Source organism: Notamacropus eugenii, chromosome 3 (assembly GCF_028372415.1).
Source record: "Notamacropus eugenii isolate mMacEug1 chromosome 3, mMacEug1.pri_v2, whole genome shotgun sequence".
Lineage (NCBI taxonomy): Eukaryota > Metazoa > Chordata > Mammalia > Diprotodontia > Macropodidae > Notamacropus > Notamacropus eugenii.
The window spans coordinates 335,302,965-335,330,116 of NC_092874.1; the positions used below are offsets into that span (position 1 = coordinate 335,302,965).

The 27,152-nt window shown below is 37.3% G+C and overlaps 1 protein-coding gene across 1 annotated transcript in view; it reads left to right on the forward strand.

The window, feature by feature from the left end:
• The window catches only part of GID4 (GID complex subunit 4 homolog), a 39,952-nt gene that overhangs the window by 1,262 nt on the left and 11,538 nt on the right, over positions 1-27,152 (forward strand). Inside the window, exons 2-3 of the mRNA XM_072650181.1 lie at positions 4,492-4,551; positions 17,769-17,876. Coding sequence (XP_072506282.1) covers positions 4,492-4,551; positions 17,769-17,876 — 168 coding nt within the window. The remainder of the gene's footprint in view (positions 1-4,491; positions 4,552-17,768; positions 17,877-27,152) is intronic.

The following is a 27,152-nucleotide window of genomic DNA, read 5'->3' on the forward strand; positions in this document are numbered from 1 at the left end:
GAGGTCCTCCTTGCCTCTTACATCACCTCCTCTCCCTGAGCTGGCTTTGGAAATGTTTCCTGGCACATCCGTGCCACTTAGGAGGAATTTGCCCAGGGTGGTGATGTGAAATTTTGTCCTGGATGTGTGAACGGGATGGACAATCTTGATTGCTCCTTACTCATGCCTTTTTCTTTGGTCTAAGAGGGTCTAGCATCTTGCCTCAGATCAAATAGGCCTTTAGTCAAAAGACACCTTAAAAACAAGTTCATGAATCCCAGATTAGGGACCCCTGTTCTTGAGCGCAAAACAAACCTTTTTTCCTTGTCTTGTGGAAATCATTATTCTCCTTTCCTGGAATGGGAAGATGTCCAGTGCACTTTGCCTTAACCATTTTCTTCTTAGTTAGCCTAGTCTATATACCAGAGGACCTCTCTTCTTTTCTTCCCTTAGGGAAGGTAGATGATTTTCTTTCAGGCCTGAAAACTTAGCTGCTATCCTTTGTCATATTGTTTATATTAAGAGAAAATGTGGTGATTTATCTGTGCTCTTCCTGAATTTTAGAAACAATATATAATAGGCTTTCTCTTCATTTCCCAAATTTTGTGTCCTTTCTAGAGCGTAGTTGCGAATGTCTTTTACAACCCATCGCAGAAATCGTCTTAGTGAAAGAGAGCTCTAGAGATTAGCCATAAATTGTAAAGATGAAAATGTTTTTGTCTTCTTTGTGACCCTGATTTCTAATTTGGGACCTTAATCTCAATAATTCACTTTTTCCACATTTGAGGACAACCTAAGTTTGGGGCAGGTGAGGATGTATATCATGGAAAAGGATAAGAATGAGTCTGCTGAATTTGATATTTTAGATCAGGATGAGGACTGGAACTTTAAGACAGCTAAAAGTAGAAGCCCATGGATGCTGGCTATAAGACATCTTAGCTCAAACGGAACTTTCTAATGTGGATTGTAGTCATGTCAGGTAAAGGCTGTGCTTGTTCTGCAGGTGGATGGTGAGCTCGTTCATCAAGCTAGCATTCTTGTTGCTCCATCAGCTAGGACCTGGCTACTTCTGTCCCTGTGGCCTGTTTGCTTGTACCGTATTCATTCTTGAGGTTCTGCCTTGAGAAGAATTCTATCATATCATGCATTTTACCGGGTCTACATTTTTTTTTGCTGCAGTGTACTTCTTGCTATCCAAGAAGCCAAGTGCAAAGGAAATCTTAGGACACTGTGGAAGGAATATAAAGAGAGCACCTTTGTGTCCAGATGTGCTGAGTGGCTCCTTTTTGCTAAACATGTTCTTTTATCTTTCTCATCTACACTCTAGTTACAATATACACTGTTAATCTTCTCCTTGTTAATTCCAAGCTTCATAATGGTCAGTTTAAACAGAATAGATGAAGTATTGGGTTGAATGTAGGACATTCTGGTTCTTTGATGTTTTGTTATTCTTAAAATATATTAGCCAGGTCACAGATGCAAAAACAAAAAACAAAACAACCACAGCCCATCTCATCAATATCCATGTCACCCTGGTATCTTTCCTTCACTTGTTAAACCCCCATATATGTTTTTTCATTGAGTGCTGCATATATAGACAAGGTTGTAGATTAGAACTTTATATGTCATTTATAATTTAGGCAGTGCTGTGTAGTGGAAAGAGTATTGTTGGTCTTAGAATTAGAAAGACCTAACTCAACTCTGCCACTAACCAGCTGTGACCTTGAGAAAGGCAAGACTTAATCTCTTTCTTCATCCACAAAGTGAAAATAGTATGTATGCTAAATATCACAGTTGTGATGATCCATCCAGAATAATATATATGACTCCAAGAAATATGTGAAAGCACTTTATCATTGTGAAGTAATATACAAATATATATATATATTGTTATGGTAAAAGTTCTTTATTGCAGCCTGCAGCAGGTTGGTTTCATGAAACAGTGCTGGATTCCTAAGGTTAGCAACACATGAAAGCCTTTAAAATACAGTTTTCACATGCAGTATGGTAGTCACATAAAACCGTGCTCAAATGTTTTGGCTCTGTAGAAGACTTGTTTTGATACATAGGATCATAGATCTAGAACTGAACCAACCAGCCTTAGACATGAGGACAGTGAGAGGCCCAGGAAGGTTTTGGCTTGTCTCAGGGTTACGTAGATGAGAAGGGGCTAAGATAGGATTTGAACCCCAGGTTTTCTCTTCCTGGGTATACATATAAAATTTCTAAGTGTTTGTATTTCATTCACAAGATCTCTTTAATCTCCCTATCTTCCCAGCTGCTACAAAGATGTTCCAAATACCTCTTAACATTTGAATTTTGGTGTTGTGGGGAGTTTTGTGGTTCTTAAAAATATCCCATGTGTCTATTTTTAAAATGGCTATGGTAGTTTTAAACTCAGAAATATAGACATCTAACCTCTCTGGTTAGTTAGTGTTGCTAACTAAACTTTTAAGTTGTTATAATAAAAATTATAACAAATTGTTATAATTTAAATAACAAGTTATAAAAATTATTTTCCTTCAAAGTGTTTCCTATGATTTTAATTTTTTTGGTGCTTCTAACACTTTGCTCTTAAGACATAAAAATAGTATTTCAGCTACTAGTAGCCCCATCATATACATATGCATCATGTTCTGCCAGTTTCATGTTAATGATAAAAGATGGTGACTAGTATAAAATAATGGACAGACTAGGAACATATGAATAAACTGTTTAATCATGAGACTGATAATTTAGTATAGAGAAATTGAAACGGGTACAGAGGTATTTTGAAAGAGATAACTAAAACTGAAAGAGTTACAAACAGGATGTTGTTTTAGATCATCTTTTAAGAGGCTTTTCTTCAGTTCCTATGTATATATAACTGGCTAGAGAAAGCTAATGCCTGATGGTTATTGAAAAGTGCTCCCTAAAGTCTGCTACCTTGACATCACACAGGCATAGGTCAAAAAAGGAGTTAGTCTTAAAAGAGTTACTGTGTTCTTTGGGATACCATTAGGCAGGATACATATTAAGGTCTGCGCCAAAATAAAGGTCTTAAAAGTAGTGTTTTGAGCCAACTGGTTATGTGTCAGTAGATGGAAGTCTTGGACCTATCTCTGTCATGTCCATCCTTTTAAAAAGTCAGGAGAGTCATAGGCAAATGTCTTGGGCAGATACTTTATCATTTTCCTCCTCTGTAAATTGTTGAGAGAAGTAAAGTCCATCCAGCTCAAAATTCTTTGACTTTATGAAGCCATAAGCTGTAGCAAGTGTACAGCATATCATTGAACCTATTTACATGTTTTTGTATTTAAGTCTGAAAGCAATCTAACCTTCTTAGAACAGAACTACAGACAGACTGATGCAGGAGAAACCATGAGACATAGTTAGAGGCTGTAGTCTCCATTGCTAACAGACTTGGATATCTGATTTCTCCAGAAACAGTAGATTATAAGCAGAAAAGAAGGGTTGATAGCAGCTGTCTGCTTAAGATACCTCTTTGAAAGGGAGGAGGCACAAAACTCTCAAACTAGAGTCCAATGAGCATGAACTAAATAAGGCATAATGGCCTAGGAACATTTCTCTTTAAGGGCAAATTGCCCTATTTAACTTCAGTAACCTCTACAAGTATCACTGTATTTCAGTACATAGCTGACATTCATAATGATGACTTTGTGTCAAAAAAATGTTAAATTATTCTCATCGTTATTTATCTAAGAAAGAAGGGAATGTGTTAATACTTTTTTTTAAGAAAGATTACCATCCAAAAATGATTAAACAAAAATTTTGATCCTTAAAGGATAATTTTCAGATATCTAGAAAAACATTCTCAAGGAGAATAACTCATTCTTTTGGCAATACAAAATGTTGATGTGCTTTGTATTTGTTTTTTATGTGGCATTTTCAATATTGATCCAGAGGCAGGACATAAAAGGATTTAGTGATTGAGATGAAACGGTACTTGTAGAGTTGGTAAAAAGTAGACATGAGATGGAATAAAGAGTAAATTGAGAGTAAATCCTGACATCAGGTATGCAAATAGAAATAGAGGTTTGACCTTGTGAGAGGTGATGTATGTACATAAGGAAGTAATGGGAGGTTTTTGTTGAGAATACCCAGATGATGTTTGAATATGTCTTTCTTGTTAAGGAAAATCTTTTTAAGTCTTGATCTTAAAGTTAATTTAAGTTAAGTTAAAGGAAGTTTACAGAATGCCATAAAGAAGTTTGCCTAAGTAGAAGGAAAATGCATAGAAAAACATCATAATTCATCTATGAGCATTTATTAATTGTATGTCATTTGCCAGGAGCTGTGTACTAAGTGCTGAATTAATGTTTTAAAAACTTTGTACTCTTGGATAAGCTTTTGAATAATGAAGATCTCGTCCATGGTTATATGATAATAGACTTGCTTGATAGAATGTAATAGGTTCCAGAATACTCCATAGCTTTAAAGTATGTCCCTAACTATTTGAGGGTTATCTTTGGCTTCATATCTCTCTAACAGGATTATATGTATTCTTTCTAGCATGTGGATATGGAGAATTCTTACCTTTGTGGATACTTGAAGATTAAAGGCCTTACTGAGGTAAGCATTCCATTAAAGTTAACTGGAAAACCATCAGCATTAAAGAGTTTTATTTAATTAAGAGCAGGAAATTTCATCTTCTAGATTGCAGATTAAGATTACTTTTAGCTAAACTTTGTTATTTTAAGATTGATTAAAAACTTAGGATTTTGAAGTTGCTAGTTCAGTGATTCTCTGAAATTTCTGGTTGCTAGGGGTGACCACAAATTTTGACTTGACTAGAAGATATGAACTGGAATTATGTGGTCTTCCATGCACACTCGTTTGCCATTATCTTTTAGCTTCTCTTAAATGCTAAAAGCAGCGGTTTTCCTTTATTCACAGCACAGTATTCTTTGCCATGAGAAATAACAGCATATTAAAGATTTAAGTTTGTAACATGATGGAAAGGTTGAGGAGACTCAGGCAATATGTATTTTCCCTTCAATAAGAGTATTTGTTTTTGTTGAGTTGTTTGTGGTCTCACATGTTTTGAGGTTGGCGTGTATATGTAATAGGCAGGCTCTGTTTTGTGAATACTATACTTAAAATTTATGTTAGAATTATTTGTCAATTTTCTTTGCAACAACATAACTTCCAGACGTCTGTGGTACACCCGTTAGTACCACAGTGCTAAATAAAGCATTGGATCATGTGGTTGGGGGAGATGGGGACCCCCAGAGCAGTGAGAGGAAAAGAGGGTGTCATATTGGTGGTAATTGTGGAGCTGGGTGTACCTTGGAGTCTTGGCCACCTTTAGGTCAGCTTAAATTAACCTGCATTAATGACATGGCTTGCCTTAGAATATTTAAAATAGATTTCTGTTAATATTTTTTCTTTTCTTTTATTTTCTTGTCCTTCCTCCTTCCCAGAAAGCCATTCCTGGGTATCAAAGAATTTTAAAAATAGGAAAAGAGGAACAAGAGAAACAAAATCAGTAAAGTTGATTAGCACAGTAAAAAAAATCTTGTGTTTTATATGCAGTGTTCCCTGCCTGTGGGAAGGAGTAGGAAGGAGAAAGTGGGGCTAAGCAGGACTTTGGCAATTTCCCTCTTTGATTGTTTTTTGGTTTTCTTTCCATTTACGTTGCTGTATTATTGTATATGTTGTTTTCCTAGCTCTGCTTGCTTCACTTAAAAAACAAATTCTGATCCATGACATGTATGCTCTTAGATTCAGTGTATGCTTTTAGATTCAGCAGACACTCATTAAGCACCTACTGTAAAGGCGTGGAGATAAATATGCAAAAGTTAGATGTGTCCTTGCCCTGGTGGAACTTACAGTCTAATAGGTCAAGATAAAACCAAGGATAATCGTAATTCACACACTGAATTAGAGGGCACAAAAATAGTTTTGAGGGATATCTGAAGAGGAAGGCTTTCTGTAGGGGAGGGGAGGAGTAAGAATTCAGCAGTGGAAGGACTTTTCAAGCATGAGAATGTCAAGAAAATGCGGGGTATATTTGGGAATCAGTTGTTCAGTTTGGCCGAAACAGTACAGGGTGGGGAGGGGAGGCAGTAATAATAGATAAGGATGTAAGTGAGGTAGTTTGGTAGCAGATCATAAAAGGCCTTTACAAGCAAGAAGAAATAGCTTGAACTTTATTCATTGGGCGGTAGAAATCCATAATGATTTTTTAAGCAAAAGAGTGATGTGACCAGAGCTAAACATAAGGAAAATTAATTTGTGAGGGATATAATGGATGGGAGAGGCAGCATGGCATAGTAGACAGTAGAACCTTGTAGTCACGAAGAAATGTCTGTCTCAAATCCTGTCTCTGACAGCTACTAGCTCTTTGACCATGGGGAGGTCACTTAACCTCTGTATCCTAAGAAACTCTATAAGACAGTAAGTTGGAGATAAGTAGCTGACCTATTTCAGTAGAGAGAATTTCCACACTGGGAGTTCTGCACGCAGATGAACTCACGGGTTGTGACCAAAAACATAAATAATGAAATTTTAGAATAAAGATTGAATTAGAGTGAGGGGAGAGAAGGGAAGTAGACTAAGGAAGACAAATTAGGAAGGTATTTACAGTTATCCAGGGAAGTTAATGATGGTTTTGAACTCAGTTGGTGAGTGGAGGTAGGAAATTGAGGTTTACTGAGGTGGAATTGCCAGAAATTTTTAAGTGGTTATGAGGTAGGGTGTGAACATTATCGCATGTGTGAGGGAGACTATCTTAGGCAAGGGTTCTTAGCCTTTTGTTGTGGCATGGGGCGTTTTGACAGTCTCTAACACATCTGGACCCCTTCTCAGAATATCTTTAAATATTGAAGGAAATACTAAATTACAGTTAGAGGTTAGTGAAAATTTAAATGTAGTTGGTTTTTTCCCCATCTAAATTCAGGAGTTTCCTGAAATCTGTCCAAGTACTCCAGGTTAAGAACCCCTGTTGGACCACTGGTGAAAGTGCCAGGGAAATCTCTTTATCTTAACTTTCCTGACAGTATAACAACTGCTGCTGCTGCTGCTTCAACAGCTTCTTTAGCAGTGTGTCGGTATAGTTTCCCACTATCAGAATGGATCCAAAAGCTTTCTACTTATTGGTAAAAATACTTTTAAAGGAGAAAAAAATGTTAAAATTTTAAAACTTAGATTGGGGTTACATTATTAAATTTTACAAGAAAGTTTTGTAAATAGGCCATAGGAACTGTCTCTCATTTTCTTGGCAGTGTTTTCAATATTTTATTTTGTATCAGGGTCTGTCTTTAACTTTTGAAGTAGAAAAATTGAATGTAAGTAGATATACCACAATCATATCTTTTCCAATTATAACAAGTTGAGAAAAAGGTCAAACCATTTTTAAAGCCATGATAGCCAACTGACACAAGTTTCTTTCATATTTGTATTCATCAGAGGTTGGTGAAAAGTGATGATCTATTACCCTTTAACAGAAGTAACTATTTCTTGAAGTACAGAGAAAAAATTTTCTTCTTTTGGATTAATTTATTCTAAATTGAGAACTTACTTGGGAATTTGAAAGCAAGAAAGCTCATCTTTCTCTTCCAGCTTGTGAATAAGCAGGAAATGGCAAAGAAAGACTTTTGTTAGTTACTTAACCTATTTTGTTTCTCACATTGACAGTTAAGTGACCTTTCTTCTTAGTCCTCATTCAATTCAAGAGACTTTTATTAAATGCCTGCAATGTGCAAGAAACCGTGATAGATAGAAGTTTAAAAATAACAGTTCATGTCTGTGGTATAATGAACAAAATGTTGGTGTTGGAATCAGAGGACCTGAGTTCAAATCCTGTCTTGGATGAGTACTCTCTGTGTGACCTTAGAAAAGTTATTTAACCTTCCTGGGTCTCAGTTACCTCATCTGTCATGTCAGGGGATTTAAAAGTTGACCTCTGAGGTTCCTTCCAGCTTTATATCTGTGATCCCATAATCCCTCAAGAAAGTTACATTTTACTGGGGGATAAAACATATTCATGAATTTGTTGAGGAGTGAGTGACCACTAATAGCTGGGAGAACAAAGGGAAGTTTCCTAGAGAATGTGGCAGTTGAGCTGAACCTTTATTCTAGACTAGGTCAGCTCATGCCAACCTGCTGGTTCAGACTTGGAAACAAAATGAAATGAGACACTTGTTGTCAGCTCTATAACGTTTAACAGAAGGAAGTTTACTCAACAATATCATGGGAAGGACGCTTAGCAGAGCTGCAGTGTTGGTTCACTTGGTCAGAGCTCCCCTTTCCTCTGTATTTGTTGTGAAGTGGAATTCTGTCAAGTTTGAGTTGTACCTCCTAAATGTGTGTTGAGCTTTTAAGCAATCAGGAAACCCTTAACAGTCTGAGCCTAAGTTTCCTGAACCAGTTATATCTCAGGAGTTGCTTCATTGCATTTTTAGGGGAAAACTAGGCTTTGTGGCAAGGATCTTCCAGTCTTACTACGATGGATCCCAAACAGATTAAAAGTAGAGATTGCTTCTGTTAACATCTTACCTCTTGGGGGCAAAATCCTAAGCTCTTTCTAAGGGACTTTCCACTCCTTAAATGCCCTTAGAGCCATTAGTCACCAATCACCAGACAACTTCAACCTTGAAGGGAGGGAGCCTGGTGGACAAAATTGGAGGAGGAGATGTCAGACAGAGTTCCCCAAAGGAGCCAATACCAGAAAACCTAGATTTCATCTCACCTTTTTAGAAGGACTGTGTCCCAGAACTTAACTATCTAGTCCAAGGTGGAGAGAGGTGGGAAGGGTCATTTCAGACCAGTTTACAGTGGATCTCTTGATGTAAAGCAGTGTTGATAAGCGCAGGTGCAGTGCCAGAAACATGAAGGTCCCAGCACAGGTAATGATACTTGCCACATATTCACTGATCCTGACCATATGGGGTCACGTATAGTAAGGTTGCTAAGACGAAGGTCATAAACTTTTTGTGTGCTACCTGTCCTCCAGCCTAATGAGTCTATAAGAGTCCTTTAGACTACCCACACACTGTATCCTGACTCACTAAGCTATTTGCCCCTTTGGTGGCCTCTCTTGAGGTATTCCCCTTTGCAATAATTCACAGTTATCATAAATATGAATTCACACTTATCATAGTTATGCAAAGTTTTCTTTTTTCTCTCCTACCTGCGTACACCTCTACCTCCTTGTAAGAAAGCATGGCACCCTGAAGGGGCAGGGCCCTTGAGGCCTTAGGCTTTATTCCACATGAAGAACAGAGGACAAGAGTCAGAGAAGGCCAAATGAGACGAAGGCCAAGGGCTGCCCTTCACCTCCTAGGGTACAGGTTCAGTTCCTGGTAGGTGAGACATCCAAACCTGGTAGTCGGGAGACATGATGACAGAGCTATTGTTTCAGCTTCAGTAGCCTCTTGTCTTTTCCCTCATTAGCCTAGCATTCTTCCATTCCCTCATCCTTGAGTAGATGGCAGTTGTGGATTTGCCACTGGGTACTGCCCTGGTGCTCACATGGAGGGTTTTGTGATGGGCCTGCCTTGCTTCCTGGACTCCCTGTATCTCTGCATACTACTCCTGCACTACTTCTCCTTGTTTTGTGCTGCTTTCTTTAAGATAGGACATCATGACCCCTGGCTTGTCCGTCCTGCTGACAGGGTCCTGAATGACTGTAGCAGTTTGCATGGTGACTTTATTCACCTCTTGTAGCTCACTGTAAGCCTTCCAGTGGTACCTGTCTTCCTTGCTGGTGGCACAGAGTTGTAAACAAAGTTAGTATTGTGAAAGATGCCAGCCTCCTTCATCTCTGTTCCTAGGGAAGAAATAACTTTTATGGCTCCAGTGACCTGGTATTGTTTGACGATATGGGATGGCTTGGATGACCCCAGTGGTTTCCATTTGACCTTTCTCACAATAACTTTTATAGAATTTGCTCTAAGTGCCTATGAAGGTACTGACTTCCAAGTTTACGTTAGCCGTCCATTCCCACAGTGCCCTCACCCTAATAAATCATCAGAATTGTGACCCCGGTGGAATCACCTGACCACCCACCTCCTCTAACAAGTATGTCTCTATACCTCATTAGTCCTCCCCACCTGGGGATCCAGTGGACATTCCCTGGAATGAGAGTAACCTCCCTGCTGGTGTCTAGAAGGTTAATACATTTGGTACCCCCCTCCCCATCTTTCCACGTCACTATTACTTGAACATATGGCCTTTGGTCTTCTGTGGTCCTAATGTTAGAATAGCTCTGGCCTTGGTCATCCCAGCGTGACTTGTTCCAGAAATCCCACAAGCCTGGAGTCTCATACAAGGACTTGTGTGGCACCCTATAGACTGGCTCTTAGTCTAACCTCATATTTCAAGAACTACCCCTAAAGCACCTTATAACTGAGGCTGTGAAAGAGCCATTCTTCTTCCCTAAATTTGCTCAGTAATAGCTATTCTGATCTGCTGCTATAATGCCAACACTTATGTTCATGCCAACATGATGGTGTAGTGGGGAAGGAGATGACCAAAATTTCACTTATTGAACATGTATTAAGTGCCAACTCTCTGCCAGTCAATATGCCAAGAATTGGGCATATAAATGCAGTGTGGAAAAATTCCTACTGGGATTATATTTTAATATAGGAAGACAGTACCATATATAAATATATTTAAAGAAAACACAAATCAACTCAAACTAGTGGAGTTCTGCCCCCAATATAGACTACAGTTGCTCCAGCCGTTGGCTTGTCATAAGTTGCGTGTGGTAGGTAGGGGTGGTAGTGGTGCCATGGTGCACAGTCATAGAGCCAATGCAACAGCCTGATGTCTCTTGGGAATTTTGCCCCTTACCTTGCAGAAACCTGTAAAGGCACTGACTGCAAAGGGAATTCATTTTTACTGGGCCACACAGACACAGCTCCCTGGCTTAGCCACTTTCAAAGATACAAAGAATGATGGGTCCCCATCAAATGATTTTCCTGACTTTTCAAAAGTAGGTCTTCTTTGACACCCCCAAGCTGCTATCTCACCAGTTGTTATTTTGGTGACTCTTTGTGACTTTGGTTGTATTCTCAATTTATCCTGCAACTTCTTCAGTTCCTCAGTGGTTAAGAAAAACCCACAAAAACTCCAGTAACCTCTGACCCTCTGGTGAATGAAGGCACCCTTCATCCCATGGAGTAATAAGATAGTAAGATGGAAGCTCTCATTGGAGCAAGTTTCTAGTTATCATAATTTTCTTTATGCTATCTATCTAGCTTTTCTGGAACAATCACCAATGATATGAAATGTTATCTCTGGCAACTGCTTTTCTTCCAGGTAGAGTAGGCCTACCAGATCCATGGGGAAACCCCCCCTGTCCCATTTAAAGGACTTAGCATATTCATTGAGAAGTATGGCCATTCAAGTTACCAGATTCCTGTATGAGGCCATCCAGGCATCCATAGGAATTCCTGTCTTCTCCTTTACCCCTCCTCTGTATCACTCTTTCCTCATTTCAACCATCAAGTTAGCCAAGAGGTCATTCCACCCTGTACCAAATGCTTTCGGCCAGGCTATTCTCAGGCTGGCCTCATGGGTCAGGCTCAATCTTAGAATGAAACAAGACAGAGCATACGTACATTTAACGAAAAAGCTTACTCAACAATAATGTGCAAAGGATATTCATCAGAGTTGATTCATACAGGGTTGATTCAGTTAGGTGTACCTCCTCTCGCCTCTGCCTTTGCCACAATGGTACATCTGAATGGATTTGCTGACATGCATCAAACCTGAGAAGGGCACCTGAGATGATTAGGCCCTGAGGTTGGTTTCATTGCCTTTTTAGTGGAAAAACTAGCCCATGTGGCAGGAAATTTTGATCTTATTACCTTGAGTTTCAGCTAGATGAGTAATTAATGTTACTCCTAACATAACCTTGAAGGAAGACAATTTCTGAGGAGTAAAGAGGAAGCAGTACATTGGAAGGAGAGGAGACTTGAGAAAGGAGTGGTAGCTCCTTGAAAGTAGAGATTGTTTGATTCCTTGTCCTTCTTGTATCCTTGGTACCTAGCACGTAATAGATGCTTAATCAATGTTTAATTGATAAGGAGAAAGAGATCACTTCTAAGAAGATGGAACAGCTTGTAGTATCAAAAACTGTAGACCAGTCAAGGAGAAAGGACTGAGAAAAACCCAGCAGATGTCGCAGTTAAGAGCTAAATGTAACCTCTGGAGAGTGCCAGTTAGAAGGTTGGCATAGGGATGTTGTCTTCTGAGGTCCTTGTTAAGAAACAAGAGTTAGCATGGAAAACGTAATTGAAATTGGGGAACTCCCAGGGGAGGAAACTCCCTCTGGCACCTTACAGCTAAGAAAATGTTTCTCAAAGTGTGGTCTTGATAGGCCACAGGTTCCCAGAGACCCTTTCATGGAGTCTACCAGGTCAAAGCTATTTTCATAGTTGTACTAAGACATTTAAATTTCTAATACAATAAGTATCAATAGATATAACCCACATAAGTATAAGCTCTTGGAGGGTTGCCCTCAGTCATTTTAAAGAGAGTAAAAAGGTAGAGATCAAGAAGTTTGAGAACTACCAGTCTGAGGTTTGCCTTGAGCATGGAGAAGGTGAAGTTACTTGCCCAGGATCACACTCAGATTGTGTATGGAACTCAGGGCTTCCTGGCTTCAAAGCCATTTCTTTATCCATTATGCCATTCTGCCTCTCAAAAACTAAGACTAGAAAAACTTAAACATTTTAAATACATAGACAAACTTACAGAATTTGAGATATAAAATAGTATATCTGAAGCTACAAAACCACGCACTAAAAGGATTCATGTTTAGAGCTAATAAACAGAAAAGACTAGAGAGGCTCTTCTATAGAGAAGTAAGAATGATGTTAAAAATCCTCAAAATTAAGCAAGTTTTATATACATATAGCAGGCTCCAGGAGGTCCTAAAACCAGTATGTGTATATTGGGAGAAAAGGGAGACAAAGTGGTAGAAAGGATGAGGCAGTGCTTCTGTCAAATCTCTTTAGTGGGAATGTTGGAGACCTCTTGTCCCTTACTAGTTCTTTATGTCTCTGGAAAGCACTACTTTGATTGATACTTGCCCTCTATTACCTGAAGAGACCAGCTTAAGGTATGGACAGTCTGTGACCATCATGATAATTGTGTTAGGGGATTAGTTAATCTTTGGTCACAAAGTGATGGTTCCCCTTCTCTGTTCTTCAAATGATGTGAAAAGCTAGTACCTTTTTTCCCCCTTATCTTTTGATTGAAGCAGAATTCCACCATACATCAAGGCCTAATTCGCAAACCCTGTGACTCCTTTGTGTATACATTGCCGCTTTGAGGTAGGCATCAGAAGCATAGGAGGTTAAATCCAGATGAGTGCTTAGTGATCATTTTGCTGAAGATCCCCATTCCAGTTCAGAACTAGGGCTAGAACCCAGGTTTCCTTCGTAATTTAGTTAGTTTCTGCACTGTTTCTATATGGAATTACCTCTGTGTTGGGAAGGCTTCCTTTTTAGGTACAAACAAAACTTGTGTTGTAACTTGCCAGGCATAGTGCAGGACCCATACTACTAAATGACTGGCTTTTGCCTCCCAAATTCCTACCAACCTTTGCCTACTTTTTCCAAGTAAGAGAGTTATTACTAGATGAGTGTAGAAGTTGATGGATATATTTCATTTTCTCTAGGTGTAGTTTAAGGAAGTAGACAAAGAGTGGGAAAATGTAGAGAGATGAACATTAAATTCGTAAAATCTCACTTAATCTAATCTAAACCTGAGTGGGAATTCCCTCTACAGTATCCTCAACAAATACCCATCTAGCCTCAGACTTAATATCTTCAGTGATGGGGAGCTTATTTACTAAAGTTGTCCATTTCAAGTTTTCCTTTATGTCAGGCTGAATTCTGCCTTTCTTTTTTTCCATCACATATTCCTAACTGCCTCTTGAGTCCAAGTATATTGAAGTATACCTTCTAATGGTTGAAGACAGCTGTCTTATTACCCTTTAGTCTTCTTTATTCCATGTTGGATATCCTTAGTTCCTTCTGCTGATCTTCTTATGAACTACAATCCAGACATTTTAAGTTGATACATATTTATAATAAAAGTTTACTGCCCAAATTAAAATTGAAGCAAAAATCAAATGCATTTATATTATATGTCTCTAAAGAATAAACATGAACAGTACAGATCAATTGAGAGTTTGTGAACTGGTCAAACAAAAGTCAGAAGTTTTTAAAATTTATAAATAAATGTGTATATATTTATATACACATACATGTGCATATGTATGTGTATAAAAATATATCTATTATTGAAAATTCTCAGCTTTGCTAAGAAGCCATATTTAGTTGTGCAGCAAAACTACTTGAAATTTGCTTGTTGGGAATTATTGCTGAAGCTCTGGTTTTTGTTTTAATTAGATGATGCTAAGAATATCCAAATATCTTATTTGTAAGTAGCTCCTTAACACATGGATATTAAAGTGCTGATGGCAGTTTTATATTCTCAAATTTGCATATTATTTTAAATTTTGGGAAGAATTGTCCTTTGGCCTGATTACTAAACAAATCTCAGGAACTCACTGGCAAAGGGTAGTACAGGGGTGGTGAGGCACTTGGCTTAAAGATTGAAATGAGTAAGGTAGCATAGTGTAGTGCAGAGGGAGACAGAAAGATCTGAGTTCAAACCCCATTTCTGTCACATGCTAGCTGCTTTTCCTATATAAAGTCCTTAATCTCTTTGTATTTTCTGGCAACTCTCTAAGACTTAGATTTTTGAACAGGTATAAAAAATATGCATTTGTAGAGGGAAGTGCTCACCTGGAGTTCCCCATATGATGAAATCATGAATCTCATCTTGTTAAAATTTCCTTTTTGTACTTGAGGGTAAGATTTTTGCCAATTATTGGGTGCCACGGTGACCTGGTACTGAAATTTTTTAGTTCTTGAAACACTCATCTGTCCAACTCTTAATTTGTCTGTTTTATCTCACTATTGAGATCATAAGTCTGGAGGACAATTACAGTGTCATGTAGTTTTTTCTCCCATAGCACTCAGCAGTGTGCTGGGTGCATAGTAGGCAGTCAGCAACATTTGAGTGAAAAAATTAAGAAAGAAAACTATAATTCATATTTGTATTTATTTAAACCTCAAAAGGGTTTTTTTATGTTGATTTTGCTTTAAAAAAATTGCATTTGTTGAAAAGGCTATCTGAGACAAATTATACACGTTCTTGGTGGTGACTGTTGCCCTTTTAGTATTGTGTGAAGAAAAAAAATCCTGCAAGATTTGTGTTTAGCCTGTTTGAGTAAAACGAATTCATTCTCCCATGACAGCACCAGTATCTTGTCATATAAGCTGATAAATAAATGTTTTTGTACCTTTTGAAAATGAACTTTACACCTTGGTCCAAGTTGACAACCAACAGAATTTAACTAGAGAAGTCACTAGAAAACTTTTAGAGAGACCTAATGACAAATCAGTTTAACTAAACTTCTTAAGTTATAATTCATTCACAGTTTTTCTTGTTTGGAAGAAAGACTATCAGTGGGAAGACATTTAGTTTTGGTGTCAGAAGACTCATGTTTTAAATCCCTGTTTTGCCTCGAACTGTGTGTGATTGCAACCAAATTCTGGGCCTTTGTTTCCCCATCTATAAAATGAGGGGATTGGATTTACTCTTCTAGTAATCTCTAAGGTCCTCCTAGTTCTAAAATATGAACTATGAACATTATTTCAGTAGAAATCCAGTTAACTACATTTATTTGAGGGAGGGGAGGTGAAAGTCAGTTTAACAAGCATTTTGTCATGCCAAGAACTCTAGAGGAAAGTGGCCTTCTGGCCCCGCTAGGAGTACATAATGTTAGGATTTTAGAGGCCATCTATGTCAGTCCTTTCAATTTAGGAGTAAGACCCAGAAATGTGAAGAGGCTTTAGCACGGGCATGGAGGCACAGTGAAGTCAGCAGGACAGCTAGGATTCGATCTGGGTCTTCACACCATGCTGTTCTTGTCGCTACCTGTGCTGCCTCCCTAATGTTCATTTACACATGTTGATCTTACTTGCCTTCCCTTTCAGATTGATTCCCTTTTAGAAGTCAAGGGTGGTAGTTTTTAAAATTTTGCTTTAATAGTCCTTCCCAATGCTGTTTATTGGTAGTCCTTTTTATATCCTGTCAGATGCAATCTGTGGTCTTATGAAAAAAGTTAAGACTACAAGTTTCTACTTGGGAAATTTTCCCTTTTTATCTAGTTTGTTCACTGTTAAACAGAAACTATGTACCATGCACTCTGCTCATTGTTGAGGAAGAGGTAAAAAAAATAAATAATAAAATAGCCTTTAGCCCCAAGAAGTTCTAGTAGGGAGGATAAGCCTACAAGCAACTCTAATATAAGTTAGAATACTCACTTAATTGGTGCGTCTTTATATATAAACACTGACTTGGTAAAAGTGAAATCTGTTGAATCAGTAGGTTCATAATATCTTGCAGCTTTCTGTCTAAAAAATAAACATTAATTTGTCCATACATCAAATGTTTTCTAATAAGTTGTGGATGTAATGGAGACATTCTTGATTTTATGAAGTTTTCAGGATTGTATGTGCCTGGTTTATTCTAGTCTGGTATAGTACATTCCGTTCAACACACATTAAACACCTACTGTATGCTAAGCCCTGGGGATACGATGACAAATAAAAGTTGTCCCTAGTCTTCTAGAACTTGCATGTTGTTGAGGGAAAGAAACTTGCATAAATATATATATTTAGTGCACTGAAAACTGAGGAAGAAGAGAGAGGTGCTTATGTAGATGCTGAATTATATGAAGCATTTGATGGGGGTAATGTGGTTAAAAACAATAGAATATATTTGAAAACTTATTTGTTACAATGGGGTATTCTTTTATAAGGGAGATGTTGACACTGGGAAAAACTAGTATTAAAACAGTAGTACTTTAAATGTGTGTGTGTTTATGTGTGTGTTTGTACGTGTGTGTACACACACACACATGGAGAGCAGAACAGGGAAGTAGAGTTAGGAAGACTTGGCTTCCATTCTCTTTGGACATATACTGGCTGTATGACCCTGGCCCCAGGCAACTCTCTGAGACTATAAGTGGCAGAGCAGGTCCTTTACTACTTTGGAAAAGGGGTGTTTCCTCACTGGGAGTTCCCCATACCAGTGGAATTACAGGTCTGACTATATGGGTGTAGAGACACACACATATATACACCCACAGTCATATGATTTGTCCTTTTTTGTATATAAATATTCTCATTTTATTTTATATATGTTGAGTTCAGAATTACCCTGATCTCAACTGATACCAAATAAAATGAACATATTCTTAATTCAAAATAGAGCAAATAATGAGGCCTATATATGAAACCATGAATATTTCTTACTTCCTTTTTTAAGCGTATAAAATCAAAGCTTGTCCTTGTCATTTGCTTTAGTTCTTAAAACATTTAATTTGGAACCACTTACTTTGGTTGGTTTGGTTTGGAACTACTCATTGAAAAAACAAAATATGCTAAGCTATCAAGCTAAAAAACTTCTTACCTATAAAAACTCCTGTGACAGAAATATTTTGAGTTATTAGTTATTCTTTACTTCTGGCATCAGACTTTCTAAATGGGGCAAACACAGGAGAGACCCTCTTGTTTTTGGATGACAAATAAAATTAAGTGTCTACAGCCTCTGCTGTTGGCAGATGTTCCCATTCTGTAGGTTTTAACTCTAATTTGGATCATTACTTATCAATGTTAACTTTTATCCAAGTATTAGAATGAAAAAGATTTAAGTTTTTGCTAAAAGTTTAAAAATATTTTATTTTGCTATAGGAATACCCAACTCTTACTACCTTCTTTGAAGGGGAAATAATCAGCAAAAAGCACCCATTCTTAACCCGAAAGTGGGATGCAGATGAGGATGTAGATCGTAAACACTGGGTGAGTAACTTCTTGAATGATCCACTTTGGCTCTTCAAATGACAATTTGGTTACTAAAGGTAATTTGAGATTTAGAATCTTTTAGGCTATTGAGTATTTCCTAGCCAAAAAGAGAAAAAGGTACTTTTCTAATTGGCCACACTTTTATTTTCTCTTTGGAAGTTAAAGCTATGAGCAAAATGGAAATTTATTCCAGTATACTCAAATGGTGACCTTATTAATGTGTTTCCTCCAGCAGTGCAGTGTAATTTATTCACAACTAACCATGTTGTGGGAATCCTCCTGTTTGATATACAAGGACCGCCCAGTGTGCTGGGGGAACATCTTTGGGTTTTCCTGACATCCTAAGGATACTAAGGAAGCACGTGGGCTCTCTGACAGTTAACTTTTTGTTCTCTCAACATAAACAGCACATCATCTTTTTCAGTTGTGCATTTCTTTGATGATACTTTTTACACCACTTCTTTATAATTAATTTCTTATTCATATATGTTGTAGTCTGCTTACATCTACTATATTCCTTACTGTTGACCTTTGAGTGAATCTCAACTTCATTTCTTTGTAGAATATAGTGTTTCACGACTCATAGCTGATGTAACATTACCAGAGGAATACTGGTTTTAAGGAATGACCCTTCAAACAGAGGAGTTTGTATTTGATTCTAGAATGAATCGTAACCTTTTTTGTATCATGGACTCTTTGGCAGTCTGGTAAAGTCTATGGATCTTTTCTTAGAGGAATGTTTTTAATATAAGGAAAACAAATTATATTAAAATATAATTATGAAAATATAAACCATATCTTACTATATTTGTGTTGTAGTATGACAAAATATTTTTAGACTATTAAGCTATAGAATAGTCTTTGATAAGGCAACACACATATCATGTTGGACTTGCAATAACTTAATTTTTTTCTTGATGGTTACAAATATTGAAAATCTTGGTTCACAAAGATGTATTGTTATAATAATGGAATTAAAGCTTCTATAGCTCACTTTATAAGGTATGAACATAGGCTCCTCTCAATGAATCTAGTATTCTGAAGGCATTTCAAGTTAAACTCAAATACACTTAAGTTGTCATAAATTTTTGGTCCTAAAATCAATGAGTTTATCTTTAACTAGGTCATTATCTTCAATATAATTTATGCCAAAGAAAAAGATTGTCAGTCTTATGGTTCAACTTTAATGTCCTCTAAGTCATCTTTCAGAAAGAATTCTGAAATGTTTCCAGTTGTTTGTAGATTTCTCTTTTCAAAGAAATTGACAGATAATTTTATATCCCAGCTCAGTCTTAGTAAAGCATTTTCTCTGACTTTTGAAACTTTGTGAGGATGTCAGCTTCCATCGTCATTTTCATACTGGCAGTTTAGCCAAGAAAGCCAGCTTTTGTCAGTATCATCCAGCTTGGTGACTTCAGTACCTTGAACTGAAAGGTTTGTCTCACTCATTGTCTTCCAGGTAAGCCAGCCAGTGAGTAAATCCTCTTTCCAGGTGCTTCAAGAGTGGGCTTTCTTTTTCATTTAGAACACAATGAAACTTGTGCCCTTAATTTCTTAGAAGCTCTTCAAGACTTTTCCTCTTGAAAGCCAGTGAATTTCTGTGTGGTAGAGAAACACTTCTATTTTGTTCCCACTTCTTGACAAAATCTTCTAAAATGTGATGATTTAAAGATGTTGTTCTGATAAACTTGGTAACTTATGACTATTGACAAAACTTCTTTGGGGTTTTTGGAGGAGTCTTTGTTGCCCCTAAATATCTGTGATGATGGGAGGAGCTTCTTATTTCCCTAAAATAACAAATGTTTATACATTACCGAGTGTCACAGAAACTCCGTCTGTGCAAAGATTATGAAACTTTACTTTCCAAAGTCTTGTTTGACACAAATATTTTACTATTTCTAAAGGCTGACAGTTTCCTAAAGGGACTGAGAAAATAAGAATTCTTTGATGGTGTCGCCATGCACAGAGCAAACAAAAATAAGGAGCTAGTTATACTGAGAGATGTCTTGTTTTATCCAGTAGCATACTGAAAGGAGTCCTGTTTCAAAATGTCCACAATTCTGGAATATATGATATATCATTTCACAATGGAATTGCTTCCAGATTTTCTTCAATTGCAAACCAAAGAAGCATTTTGACCATTGCCAGTACAGATGGCTTTACTAAAATCTCTTCAGGACTGAGGGGTTTCTTTTGCTGGGCAGTTCCATAAGCAGCTTTTATGAAAAAAGTTTCTGTGAAACGGCAAATCTAAGTTTGGAAAGTGTTCCAGCTTTTTCAAATTGAATTTTCTTTGCACAGAAAGAACTCACGTCTTTATAAGTATTTTCAGTATATACACGTGAGGTGCACTTTCAGTTTTCTTGACTTCATACTCTGATTCACAAGAATTTTTCTGTGTGCATGTGCGCACATACGTATACTCACACACAAAATAGCAGTGGCTTTTGTCACATTTTACATTCATTACTTCAGGTGAAACTAGGCAACTTAGTGGCACAATGAGTCAGGAAATCCCTCATTAGACACTTAGAAGCTGTGTGACCCTGGACAAGTCACTTAATTTCTGTTTGCCTCAGCTTCCTCAACTATAAAATGGAGACTAGCACCTACCTCCCAGGATTGTGAGAATCAAATGAGATTATATTTGTAAAGTGCTTGGTACAGGATTTGGCACATAGTAGGCCTATATAAATAGTAGCTATTGTTATTATTGACCATATAATATAGTCTTTATACTTTTCTTTGACATTTCAACTTAAATTAGGTCAGCAAAATGTAAATAGATCTAAAAGAAAATATTTGATTCAGTTGATTTTTTGAAGCTTATCCTTTTTGTATGATTTTTAAGTGATTTGATAAATCTGCATAGAATAAGTAATTTTTGTGAGATATTCAAGAAATTTACAGAAGTGAAATAAGACAATTTTTGCAATTTATAACCAGAATTTTAACCCTTTTAATGACCTTTAACTCTCTCATAGAAGCAATAGCTCAGGAGTTCTGTCCTTCCTTGGCTTTTGTTTGTAGAGTTGTATCCTAGAAATAATGTTTACAGTTGTCTCACAAAGCTATTTTTTAAATGAGTAGCATTTTCATAAAATAATAATGCATGAAAATCACTTGAACAGCACACTATGTATACATGTCTTCATAACACAGTGTACAAAAAGGAAAAATGAAGAGGAAAAGTAAGATAAAGAATCTCTGTTCACAGAACTTACAACACTGTGAGTGACCTTAGCAGTAATAAATTACTTTAAATAACACTCTTTGGCAGTTATCTCAGCCATCAGATGTGTTTGAACTTGCCTGGTCTGCATGTGTAGTCCATCTGCCTATATATGTTATAAAAGACCATGTTATGGAAGTCAAGATATTTTTTGAACTTCTGCTTTTGCAAAATGAAAACAACTCATCTTCTTCCATATATTTATTGGCAAACAATTATATTTTAGGGATACTTAAAGGCAAAATAAATGAATGGGTCACTAACATCATGCAACTTCACAATTTGGTGACTGAACAACAGAGAGGTGTGCTGGCCAACTCCTTTGTATGAGCAATTGTAGACAGAATCGGAGTCACATGAGATCTAGTAGCTGGTCTAATAACTATAATAATTTTGAGCACAAATGATATTTTGAGATATCTATAACAAATGTAATGTGATATGATACTCTCTGTGATTTCTGTTGCTAACAAAGTCACAGGTACTGGTAATACTACTGTGATTTATTGCCTATGAGTTGAGAAAATTAAATTGATTCTGTATCTTTTTTTATTGGTTCTGTTTACATACAAATAACTGATTTTGTCCTGTAACTGCCTAAGTCATGGTTCTTTGTCTCTGAACTTAGTTCAGAAATTTCACTGGCCTGTAATGAGTTCCGTTTAGAAGTCCAGCTCTCTTGCTAATTACTGTCCTATTCTTGCCTTGAGGAAATCTGCTATCTTTGAGGGATGTGGATGGACGAGTCAGGTCCAGTATCTTTACACCACCAAGCTATCTTTTAAAGATATCTGATTTGCTGTGCAAAGAAGTGTGGTCCAGTATCTCTAAACTTGCAGGTAGACTCAAAATGAACATTTCTTGGTCACAGGAAGGGTGTTATTGCTAGCCTCTCATTCCCAATTTCCAACCAGTCATTGTCCCCCATGCCTCAACTCTGTAACCAGTCATAACTTGTTCCCCACCTGTGAAGTTGTTCTTTGTTCTATACTCCCCCAAAACTATTTAAGGGAGCTGTCCACGTCATTCAGAGCTTTGCTGAGGAAGCTGAGATCCTATTTTTGATAGATTGGTGCTTTACTAAGAAATTGATCATTCAGAACTTTGTGCCTAAGTTTATCTTAATTTTAACTCTTACAGCTTATAATTGATAGAATTGCAAAACTTTATTTAGAGTTTGGTGAAAATAAATATGCAGTTTTTTTACATCCAAGTTCATGGACCCCAAATTAAGAACCTCTGTCCTAGAGATAATAGGGAGCCACTGGGATTTATGGAGCCAGACAGAGTGGCATGGTTAATCCTATGGTTTAGGACTATGACTGTTTTGTGGAGAATAGTTTGGAGAATAGTGAGATTTGAGGCTTGGAGTTTAACTCAGAGGCATTTGCCATAGTGTAGGTGAGGGAAGGAAGTAGGACAGGTGAGTTGAAAGGTGACAGATTCAAGAAAGACTGGGGAGACAGAATCAACAAGACTTAACAGTTGATAGGTTATATGAAGTAAAGGAGTGTAAGAAGTCAAAAATAAAAACAAAGTTGAAGCCCTCAGTAATTAGGAGGATAGTAGTACCCTCAACAGAAATAGGGAAATTTGGAATATGGGTAGGTTTGGGTGAATTAATAATGAATCAATTGTGTTTTACATATATAGAGATGACTACAGAACATGTTGTTTCAAATGTTCATTAGGCAGTTAGTACTGCAAGACTGGATGTCAGGAGGGAGACCAGGGAGGGATGCATAGATCTAGGAGTAATCTATATACAGATAACATATTTCTCAGAGAGAAAGGACCATAGCTTGGGCATACAGAATAGAGTTCCTGTGGAAGGTGGGATTTGAGTCTTCAAGGATGCCAAAGAAACCAGGGGTTAGTCAACATACAACATACAGTGCCAGGCACTGTGCTAAGCTCAAGATTACAAAGAAAGTAAATCACAATCCCTACCCTCAAGGGGCTGACATTCTAATGTAGGAAAAAATAGCCAAATAACCGTATACACACACACACACACGATATACGGGTGTATATTTTGTACGTATGTGTGTGTGTATGTGTGTGTGTAGAGAGAAAATGGATGAGTATAAATAGAAGGTTATTTCAAAGGGAAGGCACTAATAGCATAGGGTCCTGGGAAAGGCTTCTAGCATGAGGTAGGGTTTTATCTAAGAATTGAAGGCAAGAGGCAGAGAGCTTCAAGCGTGAGGGATGGCCAGTGACATGGCGGCCAGTCTGAAGATGGAGTATTGTGTTTGAGGAGCAGCCAGAAGGCTGCTGTCACTGGAGCTCAGAGTGTATGGAGTGAGAATATTGGGAGGACCACCAGGTTTGAAAGAGCTTTTAAAAACCAAACTGAATTTTATGTTCCTGGAGGTAGTAGTGAGCTGTTGGAATTCATGGGGGGAGGGATGTGTGTCTGTTATAGTCAGACCTGAACTTTAGGAAAGTCACTGACAGAATGGAGGATGGATTGGTGAGAAGTGAAATTCAGTAGTCTATGAAATATTTTTTTTTGTAGTCTATGAAATATTAATGAAGATTACATAGAGAATGCACATGGTAGGTATGTGTGGGTTGCAGCACATAACTGACAAGAAACTCTAAAAAGAACAGAAGTAGAAGGTGTCGTTAAGCAGTTCTGTGATAGGAAGAGAAAATGGGCTGTTCAGGTGGAGAGGGATAACAGATGGGCAGCCAAAATGCTCACCTGGTACACTTTAAGGTACAGAAAACAGCAAGGAAGGCCTCCATCACATTGGGTTTCTCCCCTTATGGGAACACTGAACAGGAGTTGCACAGGAAGGGCCAACATGATTGTAGTAAGATCTACATCTTACTACATCCCTTCTGAGAAGGAACTTTTAAATTGTGATCACAGATCTGTTTGAACATTGCCTTTAAATGAGCAGACAATTCCAGAATTAGTGTCCAGTGAAATAACTATATTTGGCCTGAGCCACCAAAACAGAAAGATAAATATAAAATTTTGCAAGGGATACCAAGAAGTCGAAAATGGAGAAGAAAACGGACAGTATAGACACGAAGTTCATTATTTCCACAACCTACTTATTTAAACACCTATTCTGAGCAAAAACTTCTGTGCTATGCCATTAGTTGTGTGTGTGTGTGTGTGTGTGGTGAAGACTCAGATAAAACCATTTTTTTATATTCCTCGTAGACCTTATAATTTAGTAGAAAGAAAATGGATAGTAGCCAGGAAAAACTTAAAATTAGAATCTTTTTCATATTTTTTTCCAAGAAAAAACATCTATATCTTCCTACTAGCTTTTCAGTGGATTGAAAACAATTGGCATGTCTTTAGAAGTTTCTCCTTATTGATAATAATATGGATTCCAGAATTTTGTTCTTTCCATTGGTGTTCATAAACATGGTGGCCTCTACTAGCTCTTGATTTTGCCATATCAGTCTTCTTTTAAGACTTTTGCACATCTATAACCTATATCTGATTGCTTACCTACCATAAGGGGGAGAGAGAGAAGGGGGGCAGGGAGGAAGGGATAGAATTGGAATTTAAAACTTTAAATAAAAGTGTTGAGAAATATGAAAAAAAAAGACTTTTCTATGTGACACTTGCTTCATAATTATTTTCATAAGCCTTAAAAGTAGTAGTGATGAGGGGTGGTGAGGCATGCCGAGGATCAACTCTTACCTGTTGATCTGATGTAAACCATAGTGAGACATGCTATTTTCCTAGTTGTAGAGGACCGTGATGGAGAGACTGCTGAGGGTTTTCAAACCTGACAACTACTACCTGCTCTTATGATTCATGTGGGGACAGTGATCCTAACCAGAACGATCTAAAGCAGCATCGCTAGAGGTTGTGGAGATATTGGTAAGAAGCTGAAGATCTTAAATGCCAATTAAAGGTAGAAGAGTCAGAAGAGAAGCAAATTTGGAAAGTAAAGAGCTGGTAAAAAATCATGTGTGAGAAGAAGGTTTATATTCTGGACCATAGCTTAAATATAGAAATAATGAATTCTTGGCTTGGGGTAGAGTGTACCTAACTGGGGCTGGTAAAAATATCTTTGCTTGTAATCATTCTGGTCTGATCAATTTCTGCTCATACTGATGAGCATAGCTGAAAGAAATAACACTTTTGGACCAAGTGGGTCCTTACAGCTGCGTAGATATCCTTTAATTTGGCCTCGATTCCCCTTCTCTTACCTCATTTCAGAAAATCAAGGATATCCCATCCCTTCACATCTTTATACTTCATCTTTCCTTTTTATACTTTTCTCTGAGGAAGGGGTAGCCCTTATCTGTGTCATAATCAATCCCTCTGCTTATGCTTATGCCCTTGGTGTTCTTCCCTCCTGTGTTGGCTGGAAGCTTTCTTCATTGACCATTTCTGTTGGACATTTCTGTCTTGACTACACACATTCCTAGGTTTTTCCTGTCCTTAAAAAGTTTTAATTTGACCCTGCCATCCTCATTAATTCTTGGTCTCTATCCTTCTTTTCATTACCAAACTCCCAAAAAGAATTATATGTAATGGCTGCTTCTGTTTCTTCACTAACCAATATATTGAATAAACTGATCTCTCCATGGTTTTGAACTATTTTTCTTTTCTAAAAAATCATTTTTATTGGTGTCTTTTGTTTATATAGGCCATTTGTTCCTGATCTTTGGTGTAGACCCTTCCTAGCTCATACTGATCTCATTAGCCACAGTTGGACATACTAAAATTGACCCTGACATAGTGATGTCATTTTGTTCCTTGTTGAGTACAAAGCACAGTACCCAACCAACCATTTGTGAATATATCTCCCTCTCCTCCCCCCCGCCCTACTCATCCCTTGCAATTAAAGGTTTTATTTAATTTTTTTTAAGACCAAGGGGAAAATAAAAGAAAAAGAAGTGGGAAAAGTCAGCATAACTGAATATATTACTTCAAAAAAAATCTGAAAATATGTGCAATGTGTGTATACAATACTTGTAAGCCACTCACTTCTGCAAAAGGGTAGTGTCTTTTGAGCTATTAAAACTTTTTTATAATTTTGCAACATTCATTTCTGATTGTTTGTATATGTGTGGTTCTTTCCATTTACATTGTTGTAGTGATAGAGTATATTGTTTTCTTTCTTGACTCTGCCTACTTCACTCTGAATCAGTTAATGTAGCTTTTTCCATGCTTATCTGTATTCATCAATCCATCATTTCGTACAGTACTGTAATATTTCAGTACATTTGTGCACCATAGTTTGTTTAGCCATTCCCCAATTAATGCTCATGTACTTTGTTTCTGATTTTTTTTTATTTTTATTTTTTTGCTATTACAGAAATTGTTGCTTTATTGCTTGCTGTTTATTGGGACTTTTTTTCTTAGTAATGGTCTCATTAGGGTTTAAGCCCAGTAATGGAATCTGTGAGTCAAACATTTATCACTTTATTTATGTAATTCCAAATTGCTTTCCAGAGTGGTTACACCAATTCACAGCTTCAACAACAAAGCACCATTGTGCTTATTGTTCTGCCTTCCCTCCAACATTGAGTATTCCCATCTTTTGTTATCTTTGCCTATTTGCAGAGTGTGAGTGAAACCTCAGAGTTGTTTTTATTTGAATTTCTCTTATCAGTGATTTGGAACATGATTTCTTGTGGTTCTTAATAGTTTGACTTTCCTTTGAGAACTCTTCATATCTATGACAATTATACATTTATAATGTCTGTTTGGTTTTAATTTGATATCATGTTATAATGATAGGACTCCAATATAGAGTCACTTAGGCTAAATGATCCTAATGCCCATAGATAAGCAGCTTTTTGATTGGATGAACTTTTTTGCCAATGGAAGGGACTTTGAGTTGTCCTCCTTCCACTGTCTTAGTTAACATTAGATCTTACCTGGTTTGTGGTTCCGATGAAGAAAGTTACCCTTCCTCAGCTTCACCCAAACCTGATATCAATAAGGGATCCCAAGAACTTTACTACCATATCTGGACCAGATTAGGCATGCCCCCTCCTACATCTGGCATCAATTGCCTATTCTCAACCAAGCCCATTCTGAGGGTACATGA